Source organism: Physcomitrium patens, chromosome 16 (assembly GCF_059467195.1).
Source record: "Physcomitrium patens ecotype Gransden chromosome 16, ASM5946719v1, whole genome shotgun sequence".
Lineage (NCBI taxonomy): Eukaryota > Viridiplantae > Streptophyta > Bryopsida > Funariales > Funariaceae > Physcomitrium > Physcomitrium patens.
The window spans coordinates 13099129-13117034 of record NC_143425.1 but is presented as its reverse complement, the minus strand read 5'-3'; the positions used below and the strand labels follow the sequence as shown (position 1 = coordinate 13117034).

Below are 17906 nucleotides of genomic sequence, written 5' to 3'. Positions count from 1 at the left end.
TTGTTTTATCAGCTTACAAAATATAACACTAGACATTACTTTTTTAAACATTCAATTGTATATTCCGAAAAAAACAGACATTCATGTCACATTATCTTCTCAAAAATATTTAAAATTAATTCATTCGTTTTCATATGAATAATAGTTATGAACTACTAAACCATGATATAATTTTTTTAATAACCATTTGGCCATAGAACACAAATCAAATAAGCATTAAATTTTCTTAAGTTGTATCATCATCAGTTTCTTAATTAGAAATTTTATCACAACTACGACAATCAAATAAATTATTGATTGTTTTGCAAATTCTTATTTTTATAGATATCAAGGCTAATCTTATATTCATTTAAATCAACATGTTATCATTATACTCCATTTCATGCCCAAAAGAAGGAGAATGAGATATTAATCAAATCACAAATGAGGATTCAAACATGCCACCAAAGGTTTTCTCAAAACATTGATTACACCCCATTCAACTGTATCACTTGTTTTAAAAGGCATAATTTCCACATATAAATGTGAAAATTCAAAACATTGCAAAAGTTTTACCAAAAAGATATACACATGCAAAATTTCCAACCCTCTACCCGGACAAAATTGTTGTGTCATCAAATGGACAATGTTCTTTTGTTTCTCAAATGCATTGTTAAGATTTACACCTATCCCAATGAATCGATTTGGATCAAAACATGATGGGTTTTCATAAATGTTTGCATCTTGACCCAAAGCACCGAGGTGACAAACAATTTGAGTATTCATGGGAAGTTGAAACCCACCAATATTAAGTTCTTTTGTGGTTGAATGTGGGATTGTCAACATAATTGGAGATGAAACTCTCATACTTTCTTTTACAATTGCAACTAAATAAGGCATGTTGTCAAATTCAGTAGTTGAAATCTACACTTAATAACAATATGGTAAGTTTTTTTATAATTGTTTTTTGATATAATGATACATTGGTTTTTATTTTATATATATATATATATATATATATATATGCATTTATATGTAATCTCATGTGTAATACAAGGAAACAATACATCTTTGTACACTAAAAACATTATATATCACCAAAGTATGTATGGATATATATATATATATATATATAAAGTACTCACATTGGTTCGTTTGCTGCATACAATATCAATTTCTTGATGTAGTTTTGCTTGCACTTGTGGGTTTGCCATAAGATGAGCAAAGGTCCATTCCAAAATGGTAGAAACATGGTCCGTACTGGCCAATATTAATTCACTCAACAACCAAACAATTTCTTTGTCCTGTAATTGTTCATCCTTTTGAAGACAAACTAAGTGGTCTAGTAAATCAACAGGTTCTGATCGAGGAACTTTGATGTTTGCTCGTTGCTTGTATCCTCGAATAACATCAAGCAAGACCTAATATATCCCACCACACCTAAATTACATACATGCATAATTCTTATATATATATATATATATATATATATAAATGTGTGTGTGTGTGTGTATATATATTCTGTTTTACACATGAAATTGGAATTACATGAAAGATAAAATTCCCACAAAACATTAACACAAATTAGATGTGTTTAAAAGTTATACATTATACATAATTTATTTTTATTATTATTATTATTATTATGTTACAATTTTTTTAAGTGTAAAAAAATACAAGATGGTAATTAAACATGATAAAATGTTTTGTACCTTTTCAATGGTTCCCGATATTGCGGCACGTTGTATATCAATGGGTGAATGGAAAGGGAGTGATGTTGGAACAAAATCACTTATGATGAATGCGGGACCAAGTCTAATAACTTCAATGAATAAGGCTTCAAGTTGCATCATGAGGGGGTCTTTGTGAGAGCCGACACCACCGGCAATTGCATCCACATGTCTCCCAAAGCAAATGTTAAATATGAATTTGAACGAGGCGTGGCGCAAATGAGGCCGTAATCCTATTCCAAATGGCTTCATGCCACCTTCTTTGGTCATCTCATTTTCAAGGTTTTTTAGCATTATTTGGATGTCAAGTTGATTAATGGATTGGAAACTCATATTATGTGCAACTGGCAATAAGTGATCAATATAAATTTGCCATAGCTTATGCCATTGTGTCCAATTGTATGGTAGAACACATTTTAGGTTTTGATAATTGTCTGGATGCAAATACTCACATGGCCTAGGAATGTTTTTGGGATGGCCAAATTTGAATTTGTATCTTTTTAAAACCTAAAAAAAAGTTTTAAATCAATTAAAACTATATACAAAAAAGATATCTATTTAACAAGTTAAAAATGGATTTAAAATAAACACAATTGGTTCAATTACTAAACATGACATTACATATACAATACTAAATTATGTAGGCACCATCTTTATTTTTTTGACCAAGACATGAACAAATGAAAAATAAATAAAAAAATTGAATGCCTTTGCATATTTGTTTGTTTAGAATTGGCCCACATGAAGTACCTGAGTTGCAATCACTGTAGATGTGATAAGAATTGTGGGAAATTTTCCCAGACTTAAAGTCATTATTCCTCCATACTCACAATTGCAAATTTTTGCCAAAGCCTGGCATGGTTTTTTGGATTGCATTGATGTGCAAAACACATTCCATGGAGGAGGTCCTGGAGGCAATTTTATCTTTACTCTGAGATAATGTGTGTTGTATAACACATAAGCACCCCCACAAACAACAATCAATCCAATGGCACTCAATACCAACTGTGGGAATTTTGAATGAGTAGTTTCTAACCCAATTGTTGGCAATGCTACATCAAAACTAACATCATCATCTTTTTCCATAAGCACATGTCACTATAATGTTGTTTGTAAATAATAAAAATGTAGGTATTCTAGAGCAATCTGTTAATTGATTTAAAAAAAAAAAAATCATTACAAGAATTATGTGTATTTATAACATTTATTAATCATTCTAAAAGTGAGCATGCTTTAATATATACATACACAATCATGAACATTCTTTATATATACTAACGATATTTGTATGAACTGAATTTTAAAATAAATAAAGATTTTTGTTACAATCTATTTTGTGTCATAAATCATGCTCGTTAAAATACTACGCACTTTTGAAGATTTCTCATATCATGCGCCCCTTCAAAATCAATAAATCGTTCAAAATAGTCATGATGAAATATTAGCATCTTAGGATATTCTTATCCTACAGGATGATTGCATTCATCTGAAAATGATTTTTTTGGGTGGATTCTGATGTATGAATCATGCATTTATTGTAAACAGTATTTAATTATGTAAATTTATACATAACAATATGTTAGGTACAAAAACGGGGGATTCTATTCACACACCTCTTACAACTTTATAATTATTTCTCTGCACAATCAAACAAATTTTGGTAACCTTACGCGTTCGTGCATTTTGTTTGTAATCCAATCCCGATTTTTTTTCATGTGTGAGAAAATCAAGGATTTGCAGTCACTTGTTGCGGTTAATGCAGACCACAGAATCCAGGATGACATGGGTTCAGTGAAGTCATTTGACTAGGGAAGATATGGTCCACTTTCGTTAAATTATTCAAGCCATTCAGATGTTTCTGAAAGGATTTCACTTCCATCGTTGAAAAATATTCTAATCAATTGTTCACAATTTCGAGAGTTTCTTGCAGATCTTGTAACATGCTAAATTACTTTCCTTCCCCATTCTGAAGACACCTTACCCGTCCGTGTCAGATACTAATTCATATTGTTCTTGTACATGGACAAGCTCACGCAACTGCGATGACAAAATTCGTTTCAAGACCTTGGATCGCATACCAATGCCCTCTTGCACATGATATGCTTCCGATCCTGCAACAAAATCTGATTTGACAGTCTTTGCATAAATTTGGCCTCTTTCTATAATTTGTTCTTGTTGCAACGCTCAAGGATTACCTCAGAGGATAGGCATGTTGGAAATCATGTCACCTTCATATTGGACTACACTAAAGCAGAAAGATTGGAGGATTTGAGTGCAGACATGAAAATATGTTACCAACTCGTCATCACATGTTCAAACAGACGGTTTTGAATAATTTTAACGTTTAGCTCTTCACGTGGATCAAGGTTAGCAATTAAGAATTAGTCACTCATTTCGATTGGAAAGCTTTACTGAAAGGTGATACTGCCTCATTGCAACAGAAAGAGAGTGGATGATTAAGAACCTACAAAGTAGGAATAAAGAACACGTCATAACGGATAGATTAAATCCACAAAAAACTGCGTGGTTTGTCACGATAAAATTCATCAAATTGTATAACAAAATGCAGCTCTTTTGGAGCTGAACCACATATATGAAAGAACGAGCCTGCTTGCAGATTAAGGCGCTCCTACCTGGCTGCTCGCTTTGCCTTGTCTTTACCTTTGCGTGTAGGTTGAGTCTTAGCTTCTTCAGCTTCTATTGCCTTTTGTTCAGCCTCGAGTTTCTCCAGCTGCGCAGAAGAATTCATCTTTGTGATTAACAAACGCATATACACGCCTTTGTATAGCATATGCACAATCAAATAAAGCAGAACTATAAAGAACCATAGAGTGGTCTTCGCACAAGTACGAGCAAAAAAGTCTACATGGAAAACATAAAAAAATCCAAGTTTAGAACTAGCAGGAAGTTGACCTCGTCAAGAACTGGACGAAGCTCCCTGTAGCGACCCTCTGCTAAATCAAACCCATCCTTCCGTAGTTCTTTGCCAGTATGTTGAGTGTGCTCGTAGGCTGCCATTTGCCAATACATGTTTGTTCGAGCAAAAAAATCCTTCAAGCTTTCTCCTGGCTGCAGTCATTTCATTCTAATGTCAGTTCATGTTGCTCCAGTAATGAGAAACGAAATAAACTAGCTTCGTTGAAAAATTATCCCCCTCTTTACAGGCAGCAGATAAGCCGGAGAAACATAAATGTCAACTAATAGTGCACGTACAGCAGGTGTTCGAGCAGCATCTGCTAATCCAAGCTCTGCACGTAGTTTTGCTATCTCAGCCTTCCTGTCTTTGCGCTGTAGCTTCTTTCCTTCACCTCGGAGTAGCGCAGCTGCTGCTTCTGCTGTGGTTACTGTAGAACTCCCAGCCTACAATTGATGGACCAGAGTAAGTTATACTGAACCAATCAAAATATCTATCTATCTATCTATCTATCATTGCATACATACACACATACACTTTCCAGACCACATGTGAATTTAAAACAGATATAGCGGTTTACTTTCTGATCGTCTTCGTCGTCATCATCTTCATCATCACCATCTTCATCGCCATCATCATCCTCGTCGTCATCATCCTCATCCTCATCATCATCTTCGTCATCAACTTCTATCCACTCATCTGTGTCTGTGGCCTGCAAATCAAATCAACATGACATTACAGAATAAGGCTCTCAAAACAACTCACGACAGCAGATTACTTCAACAATAGCGCAAAATAGGACAGCACATATGTGCAAGATATTCTGTACCTCAATAACAAGATTCCAAGCATCTAGCTTGTTTAGATCCATTGAATATAAATCATCAAGGGTCACTTCCCGTTCCCCAATTTCCATCATGCCTCCATAAAGGTAGAGCGTGTCACGACCAACAACCATTAAACTATTTATACGACCACAAGGTTTCACAATCTGCAAAATCACAATTCCAATGTATAAGTTAAAATCTTCGTACTTCCCACAAGCATACACACGTACATACAGATCCTTTACTATCACTCCCGGTCTTCGTGAGAACGATGCCTACCTACATAAAGTAGGTGATCTTCTATTGAAGCTACTATATCTCAAACAAGAAAATACATGACATCATAAAGATTAGACAATGGTAGTAAGAATACAAAAAGCCGACCTCAGGTTCAGCTTCGACATCAGCAGTAACTGTGTCGTCAATCACAACATTATCCTCAATGCGTTTAGCCAATCCTTCACTCTCATGGACGCTCACATCGTTGCTTGAAACGTCCATATCAACATCATCGTTTGCAGGCCTAGCTTCTTCGAAATCAAACGACTCTGCAATTGCTTTCTGCTTTTTACTCTTTGATGGTCCAGCCTGACCTTTAGCCTGTTAAAACAAGATTACAATATCATAACACACACCGAAATTGGAGTTTTCTTCCAGAACGCATCACAAAATCATATGCAGAAGTCTCTCCAGCTTTCATTTGACTTGGTACACTTAAGTGTGGACCACTCCAGATCAAAAACAGTGCAGCTAATGCGTCACCGTTAAGATTTAACTCACAACACTTTCCAATCCATAATTGCATGACGTTGCAATGCACTAGTATTGCTCAGCTCCCTACATTAGATACCATTGGCGTTGAAATTGAAACTATGCATACGGCTAAAATGATAAGTTATTTGAAATGCATCAAGATTTTTGCAAACAACACTAATCCAAAGTTCACGCTCTTATTGAAGTAGAATAGAGGAATTTGAAATTGCATCATGACCACAGTGAAATGTTGGGAATAGAAAATATGTTATCATACTTTCCCTTTCGGTGCCTTTGGCCGTCGCAGCTCCAGAGGAAACCTGGCCAACAAGTACAAGCATGAAAATAAACATTAACTTTCAAAATTAAACTCTAAATTTCCTTGCAGTATCTGGAAGAAATTGCGATGTAAGTGAGCACATCCGTCTGCTTTAGTCTGTATATTGTCCAAGAATGAGTTTGTAGGAGTTAAAGTACTTACCATCGCCGATTGTCCATTTGAAAAGCGTACATTTCATTCATAAATGTACTACGTATTACATCTGAAATTGAACACCAACGAATAAATATCAGATATTGCTCAATACCCCACTTCATTTTGCAATCTAAGTTAATCAAATAGCCGGAAGAAATGCAAAAATTTGACAAACGCTTCTGATTTCATTTGTAATCAGAAGTTTAGCTAAACAGTAACTGACAAGGTTTGAACCAGCAAGTGCAAGACGTGATTAATGTACCAAGAAGATTGAAAACATGTTGGGGTACCTTTATCTTCAGTGTCTACCACTCCGCCAAACAAAATAGCTCTCTTTTTATGGATACACATTGAAAACCCTGCTCTTGGTCCAGGAGGCATTCCAAGTTTTTTGACCTGATCACAAGAAATCAATGTTAAAATAGTGCAAATAATTAAGAATTTCCAAAACCTAGTAAGATATCCGCAAGTCTAGTAGGGATCAAATTCAACAAAAACAAAAACAAAACAAAAAACAAAAAACACATTGGATTGACAGACATCGGTGCCCAGAATATAACCTTATTCCATTCAAATGTGCGAGGGTCCAACACCCACATATCTGCATGGACCACACCTTTTTCTGATCCATCCTTCTCATTCCCAGCATCTTTGTAGTAACCACCATACAAAAAGATCTGTTATCAACAGACACATTTAGCCACATGTTCTAAATCAACAATTATATTCTTCATTATTTCGATAACACACGATACAACATCATCACTTCGCCAAGAATGTATTTGAAGAGAGTTTAGACAAGAAAACCTCGTCAAGGTAGGAGGCAAACTGAAACGCACTTCTTGGTGATGGCCAAGCAGCTCCGGGTTTGGGTTTGATTTCTTGCCACTACACATGCAAAACATGACTTGAGAAGTAAGAATATTGCATACCAGTCTTCAAAATTCTCGCTTACAGTAATATCACAAATAAGGGACTCTGAAGTCTAGCTGGACGTTTAAACTGATAATCCAGTTTGCACAAGAAAATAATTAACACATCTGAGACATGCTAAGGTGCTAATTGTTAGCACGAATAAGCTATGTTTGCGCAGAATCATATGAGCATAGCTAGCACGTGAAAAGATAGAGTACCTTATAGTCATCCAGATCAAGCACATGAAGATCGTTGTAATACCTGATCCATAGCAACCCGACCAACATGTGAGACTCGTTAAAGCAGTCTTCTCTACATACAAGTCTAGACCAACTAAGCCTAACTACATGTCCTGCATACTGAAAGCTGGTGAAGAGTACACCAGTATGCTTTAACACTGCTTCAATCTGAACGGAATCCTCGATGCCCATCATTTACCGAAAGCCCAAAGAGAAGCTCATCCCTAATATCTAATCTTCCCGAAATTCAACGTTGAAGTAAACAAATTTTGAAATAAAATCACCTTACCTGACTTCTCTAAGGGTATCATAAAAGCCTCCGAAGATAATAAGCTTGTGCTTGTAGAGAAGCTGCATTCTCCACAACGATGATTAACTACCATCTAGATAATTAATATTTATTTCAATGTACTAGCTCACACACGCAAAAACCTAGTACTGCTGTCATAAAAAGTACATGAATAATGAGGCGAGGCAGTACCATTCTATGCCCAGACCGTGGACTCGGAGCACCCTTAAGGCTCAACTGTTCCCATACGTTTGTATTGATGTCGAATCTCCACAAATCCTGCTCACAACAAACCATATACATATAAGAATAATGAATCACATGAGCATTGCGATTGTATTGAGCCATAGAAACTACTCATTGACTTGCAACTACATCATTTGCTAATCAGAGACAAGCACTATTCACAGCGCCCTCAAGTTGCGATTGAGTATCCAAACAATGAATCTATTTTATAGATATAGTTATTCATTCTGCTAAACTTGAGACTGAATGTTGGAAGATTTAACGTGATTGTCCGGAAGCTATTGAATTGAAGATATATTACTATAGAGGAACTATATTTTGTCCAAAAATACAGAAAAAGCCACCTTGTAGTGATGGAACTTCTCTTGATTAGGAGAGGTGAATTCTCCACCTACAAATATACCGCAAGTAGATTATGTTACGCATGAAAAGCGACAGTGCAATCAACCATGAGTGGTACATTTCTTAGACTGATATATTATAAGAAATCTCAGGGAATTAAAGAAATCTGAACTAGAAAATAAGTTATCCTATTATCAATCAATGGAAAAATAGAAAGAAAAAGATTAGCCTTCAGTGAGTAAATAACATACCAAAAATGAAGAGGGAGTTTTTCCAGGCAACAGCTTGATGGGCGCTGCGAGGGGGTGGACTGTTGGGGCTTGACACCAGCTTCCAATCACCTTTCTCCACGTTAAATCTGTACAAATCCCCATAGACAAAAGTCTGACAAAGAGACTCTCAGTATGCTGACAAACTCTACTAAATCTTTCAGAAATTCTTGAGTACCACGTAAGCTGAGGCCTGTACTACAGCTACACAAGCCATCTATCTAGAACGACGGGAGGGTGAATTACGAATTCTAGAATGCATACTTTATCGCCATTGTAGTACTCTCCTCCATAGAAAATTAGCTCGGTGTCCTTCAGGGGATTCACTGTCATCTGCAAAAACACTCAGACTTACAGGTCAGACTTACACAACAATACAGATAAGTGCAACAGCTTTGGTTTAACCGTTTGTTCAAAAGTAAAAATTGTCCAAGTCATCAGTTCAGCTAGAAGTTGCCAGAAGGCGGAACGAGTAACAAGGCTATCAAAAGGCACTATTCGGATGGAAGGAGCAGTTCAATTGAAGCGATCACTTCACCCTGTCAATAAAGCACTGCAAAGAGTTCGCTGGCTAAAAGAAAAGAAGGCCAACTTGAGGAAATTCTCATACCGATCCATTGCAGCGAGGCGAAGGAGCAGGCACATTCTCATCTACGTGAACCGCAACTTTTTTAGCCTCTTCTTTCTTGATTTGAGCCTGTCACGAACACAGAACTAACACAATTGCTACAATATCCAGGTTGCTGGAGGAAAGTGCTACAACATAATGCGGATCCTGGAGTTTTTCTTTACACTCAACATTACGCTCCGTTATACTAGAATGACAATCCACAGCGAGACAAAATCGTAAATCCAACAATCGAATCAGATTACAAACATTCCGAACTCAAATCAATAAGACTCCAACAGTACAACACTGCATTGGTCCCGAAGTTATTATCATCCAAATCCCTCTAAAACCCTAAACCCAGTTCACCCCAAAAATTAATTGAGTCCTAAAACCCTTCAGAAACCTGCGACCAGAATGGAGGCTTCGAAAAAGAAAATTCAACACAAATCCAGACCACAACAGAAGATCACAACAAGGCACTAAAACGATACCAAAATGGCATCAATGTCGTCTTCTTCCGACACAAGCTTGTCCTCACGGCGATTCCGCTTTTCAGTGGCCTTGGCAGTCTTGCGCTCGGTCTTTTCCTTGCCCTTACCGGGCTTCTTTTGCTTCTTCCCCATCACGATGGCTACGCGCTCCCCCTTGTCTGAATCCAATCCACGCTTGCTTCTGAGGAAGCTGGGGGATTAGGGTTTAAGGGGTTTGAGAGTTATAACTAGAACACTGCACATGAATGCATCCGAATAGATGAATGCAGGTAAGATGAATGAACCATCGCGGTGCCGATGGGATGGATGAGAGGCGGTTCGAACAGGCCCTGTCGCATGAACACGGTTGCCGTCGGTCATCAAATTTTGCACGAAATTGTTTGCAGTCGCATAAAAATTTGCACGGTGTAGAACTGTTGATGATGCTGCAATATAAGCTTCTCGTATGATCTTAGAAACTGTGGCTATATGTGATTCTGATGGAATTCTGTAGAGTATCTGGTAAGTGTGATTCTCATACGATCTTGTTTTTCGGGTGATCTTTTTTTTGTAGCAGCATCGCCTGTAGTTAGTGATCGTCTTTTAGTTGTCATCACCACTACTTTTGAAAGAGTATGATAACCTTAAATTGTTGCAATGTGTTCTGTTCTAACCTTTGCGACTGATCATCTATACTTGCTTATAATAGTTCTTACCTGCCATTACGTTCCTTATCCTTGTGGACAAGACCAACGGCGGGGCGGTTAGAGGTTTTGGCTAAATTGGCCAAAGACATTGAAGCAGCTTTTCCCCTTCAGTAACATCGCAGTTTCCAATACTTTCTGGCGAGATTCTCGAGGAAAACTTTTGTAAACTTTAGTCAAAACGTCAAGCTTTTTGGCGTTAAGACTCTAACTTCTAACGTAAAACCCAAATAAACTTAGGTAGAGAACTTAGGAGCACTGCCTTCTTTCAAGAATAGCTTCGTTCAGAGCGGTACCAATTAGTACATCATAGGTCTAGTGAATTTCCATAAAAAACTAAATTGATCAACTTGAACGGTGAACTAGAAGGTTTGATGTGCTTGAGTCCAATCTCTCATTCGGTCCTGCAGTACAATTTAACGATTAAGATTGTTCATTAGATAGCTCAGTTCTGTTGTGCTTCCTTCAATCTTTGTTTGAGAGTTGACATCCTGCCTGAGGAGGGGAGGTTAAGAGCCAGTAATGCCCTTCGAACTTCGGCCGTATCCATGGCTTCGATCTGCTCATCTGATAGAGCTCCAGAAAGGGACTTGGGAAGTGGTGGCGGGGCGGGTTCGGAACCACCAAGAATGCGGGGAGGTGATTTCCATGGGTTGAGTTTTCTACCCTGTCATTAACGTCGTGACTCTAGGTTAATATACATCTCTTCCCGGCTAGAGTCATGATCCAGGAAACTTTTTACAGCTGAAAAATTATCCATTGAAAGAGAAAAAAAAAAAAAAAAAAAGAAAAAAAAGAAAAAAAAGAAAGAAAAACGGTGATGCAACGGGATGCTGATAAATGGATGAGCCTGGACCACAAAGCATGCCAGCAAAATAGAATAAGTTCCTGGATGAGATGAAAAATCTACCTCTCTGACTGCATCCTCGACCGCTTTGTATGTTGGCTGGGAAGGAAACACCCCAACGACTTCTGATTTACCATCTAACAGCATTAAATGGACCTGCATACCACCACCACCAAACTGCTTAGTGATCCTTGTCAACAACAAATTAGCTTTCGAGAAAAACAGCTCAATTGTTCGATTGGCCTGTGATACTAAACAACAAACTCCGTAACTTTGCAGCCGTAACTGCTGCAATCACCTGCTTAGCTGCTTTAACTCCAACACCCAAGCAGATAATTAAGTGGAATTCAACATATCAAATTTCTATATGATTTATGCTAAAATTCCTGGTGTACACTTTTGTCCGTCCATTCGTTCTTCCAAACACAGGCATACCTGCCAACTGCCTGGATAGCATTTTAAGATGCGCACAACCCCGCCAGAGCTGGAGGTGACGTTGGATGCTTCACCGACTCGTTGCTCTGTCAACGTGTAGACAATCTCGAACGAGTTCACAAACTCTTCAGCCTGTCTGTCAACACCCTGATAGTCACTACGGAAATCTTCTAATGCTTATTACTTCTTCATTCACAAGTAATTGACAATTAAATAAGTCCGAACACAAAGAATAACAGGATGGACGAATTGTAGATGAGGATTGCAATTTCCTCAACGACCTTCTCCATGGACCGAAGCCGAAATCGGATACCACTTGCCCAGAATTTCGCCATTGCGGATTTATCAAAAGCAGTGGGCGATTTTCATCACTGCTCGCCAGTGACCGGATCTGCCCTAAAAAAATCACTCAGTTAGACTGTTTTGTGTGTACTAGAACATTGCACCAGAAACAAAGTGTAGGTTGGATTGTAGGCTTCATGAGTCGGGTTTGGTCAAAATTCTGAGAATAAGGATATATAAAAGCACTCATCCTTGGTTTTCCGATTCGCCATCTAACCATTCTACATACCTGCTTCAGGGACTCTGCGATAGGAAACACAACTGCAGCGATACTTTTGTCAGCGGGATATACAAGGCCAACAGGATCCATTTCATTGTCAACTTCCCCTATGCGCCGCGTCTCAACTTTGTCAGCCGATGGAGAGATGGTCTGGAAGATTTTCCCCACCATTTTAACGCATGCTAAGTACTCTGCTCCAATTCCGCATGGATAATCCCTGCAAGCACATCAAGATGTCGGATCCAGGAACCTGAAGAGGATACAACCTTCAATAAGTACATTAAATTACATATCACGAACATTTTATCAAAGAGTACCGCCCTCGTAGAGCTTACCTGGGCTCAGTGTCGAGGTAGTTGAACTGGCGTTGATCCACAGGGAGCAAGAGCTGTAGCTGTTGCCTCTTCTTCCCACTTGCTAATGCCCTTTGCACTGCACCACTAGCCTTGATTTGCATTCATCCAGGTTCCTCTCGTGTGAGAGGCGAGAACACAGAAAAGAGATTATTCTTGCTTACAAATGTGTTCCAATATCATCAGAATCTGTCAAAGAAGTATCCGTGATTGCATATGTTTGATTAAATGACGGTCGATTCGTCTTTACCTGATTTAAAAAATAAAAATAAAAATGAAGCACTGTTGACTATAAACGGATAATAAGTCACCTGCTCAATGGCTTCTTCAATAGTCTGGGGGATTGACCACTGTTCAGTATCAACTCCACTTCCTGCACTGACTTCTTTGCCAGCGTCAAGGGCCATGGTTACTGAAAGCCTTCTGGGAAACACCCTCTGCCATGGAGAGTTCAATCTACTACCAGTTATCTGCTGCGGATTCTCTCCTCCGCATTTGATAAAGGCGTCTGAAGTTGAGCATGTAAAAATGCCACCGGAGGTTCTCTGTCGCCCATAACCAGCTCCATTGCACAAGGATGACAATGCAGACGATACCGCCAAATTTGTAGACGCGGCCATTGTCACGCCTATCGATAGAATATGCAAAAAAGATGGAAAAAGAAAGCGATGTGATACAGCAGCCACAGGACTACAAAGCTGATAACGATAAACATTCACAGAACTTGACAATCCAAAAAGTTAACCAAGAAAACTTTCCCGAATACAAAAAGCTGAAACATCTTGCTCGATCTCGATCTCTCTCTCTCTCTCTCTCTCTCTCTCTCTCTCTCTCTCTCTCAATTCACAAATTCATCACACGTTGCAGTGCGAATGCCACAAATTAGATGCAACGAGTCACATTCAATTCATCCACAGCACAACCATGAAACGCTCAATCAATTTCGGATTAAGCTCACCACGAAGTTGCTTCAAGAGCATCACAATCTAAGTGGAGAAAAATGTACAACCACGACATCGAATTAAAAGTTATACAGAACCTTAAGCACAGCGCGCAACTCGCATCCAACTTACGCCACCTACGCTTGATCCCTCTCTCTCTTTCTCTCGCTCCGCGCGCATCCAGAATTCGAACAAAGCTGAACGGGGTTCAGTCACGGAGTCACACCAACTACAGAGATCAGTAATCGCGCCACATCGATGAGCGAAAAGGAAAAATATTTCTCCTCAAAGCAGATGACAGCACGAAGATTGCGGGAGAGAATCCCGGGAGGACCAATTGGGGGCAGCTCTTCCCCACTGCCTCCCTGCCCGCTGCCCCCAACCCCGCCCCCGCGCCTCCTCTCAATCCCCTTTCGGATATTCCCCCGTTCACACCGTATGAACTCCTGTCCTTTTCGGATCAGCTGGATGCGTGGCTACGGTTTCGTTTCTGGATGGATATTTCACTAAAGTTGAATACTGTTGACGAGGGATTTATTTTTTAATTCTCTTGCTTTTCTTAATCTTTATGACATATATATATATATATATATATATACACATTTTAATATTTTTATAAAAGCATTTTACAATCTTTTGAGAATTTTAAGTGAAGAAGAACATATTTTTCAAGTTAATACACTAAATGATACCAAGCTACAAGTCTAGTTTGCCCTTACAAGTATTGAAGAAATAAGGTGGAAAAAATAGTAATTATAAATTAATAAATCTAGATAAAATATGGCACTTCATCTTATGTTAATTTTTACATACTTATATCAACACACTTGTGATCTAGCCTTTTCACATTGCATTCAAATTTGTAGAGGCTCTCCATACATATCCATGTTGAGTTTTTATCACAACCTAATTTTAAGATTCAATCATTATTCCAAATGCACACTGAAATTGTGGCCAAAAAAAAAATTCTAACAATTCTTTTTTATTCTTTCTCTTAATTGTGCATATTGTATTATGACATCTAAATATATATATATATATATATATATACACACATAACAATTGACTTGTACATTTCATCTTCTAGACTTTCATATTCTTTTAAAGTTTATTTTTTATTGACTTTCTAATAATATTATTTTATTATGTTATCTTTAATATGCCAAAATTATTTTTTATTTATATTTTTTTATGTTATTTATGTTAAATAGTTATGTCATTATTATGCATTAATTCATTTTACTTTAAATATCAAGTTTAGTTTTAAAAAAATTGACATAATAAAAAAATATAAAATATAAAATATAAATATAAATATAATAATAAAACTTATATATATATGTGTATTTATTTAATATAAAAAATAATTTAAAAGTGTGCATCAAAATTACAAATATTATAAATTCTTTTTTTATTTCAACAATAAGACATACATTTAATATCACTTCATACAAATTTGATTTTAAAAACCAAATAAAAATATATAATGATTTTTTTCCTTTCTTCTTTAGCCAATATAGTTTCTACTCATTTCTTTTTACAAAAAAAAAAAAAAAAAAACAAAACAAAACAAAAAATATATAATTAATAAAAATAACCTTCTAACTTTTATAAATGCTTCTATAATTTGCCTCCATTTTATAAAAAGGTGCCTCTAGCACCTCTTCCTAATAGATTTGATTCCAATGTCTTTCTCTTGCCTCTTCTTTAGAGGAATGAACTAGATGGATGTAATTTTTATTACAACCAATTTAGTGTGATTGACAAAGGGATAAGCTGTTAGCAATAGAAGAGACAAGTTTTACCAAAGGTGGTTGTAGGTCTCCAAGAATGGCTCAACTCAGCAATGGTGTAAGACAACAATGGAATAAATACCATCTAATGGAATACAAATATAAAAGAGGTATAGAATAGTTATGTATTTCAATACTTGTTGAGATTGTCACACTTGACGACTTTTATATTATAATATTGAGATGGACAACATTTCCATTAGTCCTACAATTTGGATTCTTGTACAATTGTATTGGCTAATATAATATTTGTGCTAAGCCTACTTCTTATTTCTATATATGTAGAAAAATTCCTTCATAAGAAAGCTATGGTGTGGAGGCATCAAATGAGACTTGGTCACGTGTATATTGCATATTATAACCAACAAGATTAATATTAGTGAGATCAAGGTATAGATTATAATAAATTAAATCAAATTCCATATCTAAAAATTTAATGGCTTCTATTTTGGATCAAATTGTTTGAAAAGATAATCGTTATTTTTCTTTGTTCTAAGTAATGATGCAATATAATCCTTTAAACTTGGCTAGAAACTTATCTAACTTTTGTAATATAAAACAACGTCTTCTACCAAAAACTTTCTTGTATATATTATTTTTTTTATCATATTCTTCATTTTGTAGTTGTTGGGCCTTACTGATGTTGTTATGAGCATGTGTATGTAAATAATTGTGGCATTGATGTAATTCATTTAAGCATGAAAGTATATCAATTGATTCTTGTACTATTCAAGCTAAGTGTTATGGCACAATAGATAGTTTAGATTTATAACCATAAAGTCTTTTAAAAGAAACAAAGACTTTCATGAAATATATGCTTGTGCATTATGCAAACATAATAGTCGATAATATGATATGCTAGTATTTGCTATATTTACCATTCTTCTCCATAAGAAAGTATAGTATACAATTCAATCTTTTTGTCACTTTGTTGTATTATAGGTGATATTTAGAAGTGGTTGTATGCTTTGTTTGTAGATGGATGACTAACATATCTATCAACAAATAACAAAATTTGGTTCCAATGTTTGTTAAGATCTCCATAGAACTATTATGTTGAATCATGATTGAAGAAAGAAGAATAAGGCAATTTTCTTGTAATCCTTTAATTTTAATACTTGGACTTTTATTCACTTAGTAAAATATCATGTGGCTACTATGACATATATGTGTCTTATGTTGGTTGTTATTAAGGGCCCCATGAGATCCATCTCCACTCATACAAACAACTCTAAAATAAGAATTGAGGTTGGTATGTAGTATATGATACTTTTATTATGATTATATTTTATTAAACATATTAATATTGATAAATTAAATTACTTATATTATCTACCATGCCAATTTAATAATATATCTCTTGAAGGTGCTTGAAATTTCTTTGTATTGCAAACTATCTCTACATTCTTACTATGTGAAATAATTCTAAAATCTAAAAGAGATTGAAGGCTTTAAATACTTGTAGAATACAAAACTTCTATAGAAATATATTTTTATTAAAAAAATATCAAATTAAGTGAAATATTGGAGTAGATAGTACCTTATTCTTTGGCCAAATTTTTATCTAGATTAATGGCAATTGAAATAATTTGGCATGCCTTCACAAATGCTGTTGTATTTTGTGAAGTTTGCTTGAAAATGCACCAAACACGTAGCTGTGGAAGATAAAATAGAACTTGCAATAAGATCCTAACAACTCTAATAGAATCCTAAAAAAATTCCAATTAAATTGTAAGAATGCTAATAAATCTTTACTTAAATTCCAAATGAGTCTTAGAAACTTACAAAAGAAACATTAAAAAATCATAAATTAATCTTAATATATATAAAATAAAAAATCCTAAAAAATATCAAATAAATATTTCAAAAATATTAAAAAATAAAAATTCTAATTGAATTCTAATCAAACTTTAATATAGTCTTCAACAAGTTCTAATGAAATCCTAAATCAATTCTAACCAAATCCTAAATAAATCTTAATAAATTACTATAGCTTTTTGAAATCTCATTAATATTAATTAAATTATTGGTCTTCACTAAAATCTCAATTAGACTTCAATCAATAAGAAATTATCAAGCACAAAAAATTTGAAAAGAATCAAACTTTTCAATTGCAAGAAAAGCTCATAAAACCTCTTTGTTGTTAGTTGCCTTCCTTCTCTTACTTCAATATAAATCTTTCAACAAAGAATTCTCTTTACGAAACCATCCAA

General features: G+C 35.8%; 3 protein-coding genes across 6 annotated transcripts; all 3 read right to left on the bottom strand.

Moving 5' to 3' along the window:
• Positions 1-309: 309 nt before the first annotated feature.
• On the bottom strand, positions 310-2945 carry LOC112293466 (cytochrome P450 77A3). The gene is made up of 4 exons (XM_024542912.3): positions 2460-2945; positions 1692-2216; positions 1125-1400; positions 310-903 (listed from the first exon to the last, which is right to left on the bottom strand). The coding sequence occupies exons 1-4, from the start codon at positions 2793-2795 to the stop codon at positions 418-420; spliced, it is 1623 nt and encodes a 540-aa protein (XP_024398680.1). The 5' UTR covers positions 2796-2945; the 3' UTR covers positions 310-417.
• Positions 2946-4212: 1267 nt separating this feature from the next.
• LOC112293465 (uncharacterized) lies at positions 4213-10965 on the bottom strand. Of its 3 annotated transcripts, XM_090257037.1 has the most exons (20): positions 10775-10915; positions 10080-10408; positions 9589-9675; positions 9243-9311; positions 8961-9093; positions 8712-8758; positions 8314-8400; positions 8122-8183; positions 7812-7854; positions 7486-7566; positions 7239-7355; positions 6969-7074; positions 6685-6745; positions 6481-6523; positions 5835-6050; positions 5453-5614; positions 5204-5335; positions 4923-5069; positions 4623-4778; positions 4213-4440 (listed from the first exon to the last, which is right to left on the bottom strand). In XM_090257037.1, exons 2-20 carry the CDS (start codon positions 10209-10211, stop codon positions 4339-4341), a joined length of 1983 nt encoding a protein of 660 aa, XP_090113163.1. In that variant the 5' UTR covers positions 10212-10408; positions 10775-10915; the 3' UTR covers positions 4213-4338. The 3 variants fall into 3 exon arrangements, with proteins under 3 accessions (XP_090113163.1, XP_090113164.1, XP_024398678.1); XM_090257038.1 differs by having other exon boundaries at positions 8961-9067; positions 10080-10965; XM_024542910.3 differs by lacking the exon at positions 10775-10915 and having other exon boundaries at positions 10080-10532.
• Positions 10966-11025: 60 nt separating this feature from the next.
• LOC112293467 (uncharacterized) lies at positions 11026-14134 on the bottom strand. 2 transcript variants are annotated; one of them, XM_073539524.2, is made up of 8 exons: positions 13999-14134; positions 13271-13587; positions 12942-13148; positions 12616-12823; positions 12326-12435; positions 12045-12180; positions 11673-11765; positions 11026-11429 (listed from the first exon to the last, which is right to left on the bottom strand). In XM_073539524.2, exons 3-8 carry the CDS (start codon positions 13061-13063, stop codon positions 11208-11210), a joined length of 891 nt encoding a protein of 296 aa, XP_073395625.1. In that variant the 5' UTR covers positions 13064-13148; positions 13271-13587; positions 13999-14134; the 3' UTR covers positions 11026-11207. The 2 variants fall into 2 exon arrangements, with proteins under 2 accessions (XP_073395625.1, XP_073395624.1); XM_073539523.2 differs by having other exon boundaries at positions 12942-13051.
• Positions 14135-17906: the final 3772 nt, after the last annotated feature.

Coding starts and splice junctions, on each gene's coding strand:
- LOC112293466 (XM_024542912.3), bottom strand. CDS start 2,795: ATGGAAAAAGATGATGATGTTAGTTTTGATGTAGCATTGCCAACAATT. Junction 2,217..2,459: donor CTACAGTGATTGCAACTCAG/GTACTTCATGTG, acceptor ACTTTTTTTTAG/GTTTTAAAAAGATACAAATT. Junction 1,401..1,691: donor TATCGGGAACCATTGAAAAG/GTACAAAACATT, acceptor GGGATATATTAG/GTCTTGCTTGATGTTATTCG.
- LOC112293465 (XM_090257037.1), bottom strand. CDS start 10,211: ATGGGGAAGAAGCAAAAGAAGCCCGGTAAGGGCAAGGAAAAGACCGAG. Junction 7,075..7,238: donor GCACATTTGAATGGAATAAG/GTTATATTCTGG, acceptor TCTTGTGATCAG/GTCAAAAAACTTGGAATGCC. Junction 4,441..4,622: donor TTCGTCCAGTTCTTGACGAG/GTCAACTTCCTG, acceptor TCTTCTGCGCAG/CTGGAGAAACTCGAGGCTGA.
- LOC112293467 (XM_073539523.2), bottom strand. CDS start 13,579: ATGGCCGCGTCTACAAATTTGGCGGTATCGTCTGCATTGTCATCCTTG. Junction 13,052..13,270: donor TTGAAGAAGCCATTGAGCAG/GTGACTTATTAT, acceptor ATGCAAATCAAG/GCTAGTGGTGCAGTGCAAAG. Junction 12,181..12,325: donor GGCTTCGGTCCATGGAGAAG/GTCGTTGAGGAA, acceptor GGGTGTTGACAG/ACAGGCTGAAGAGTTTGTGA.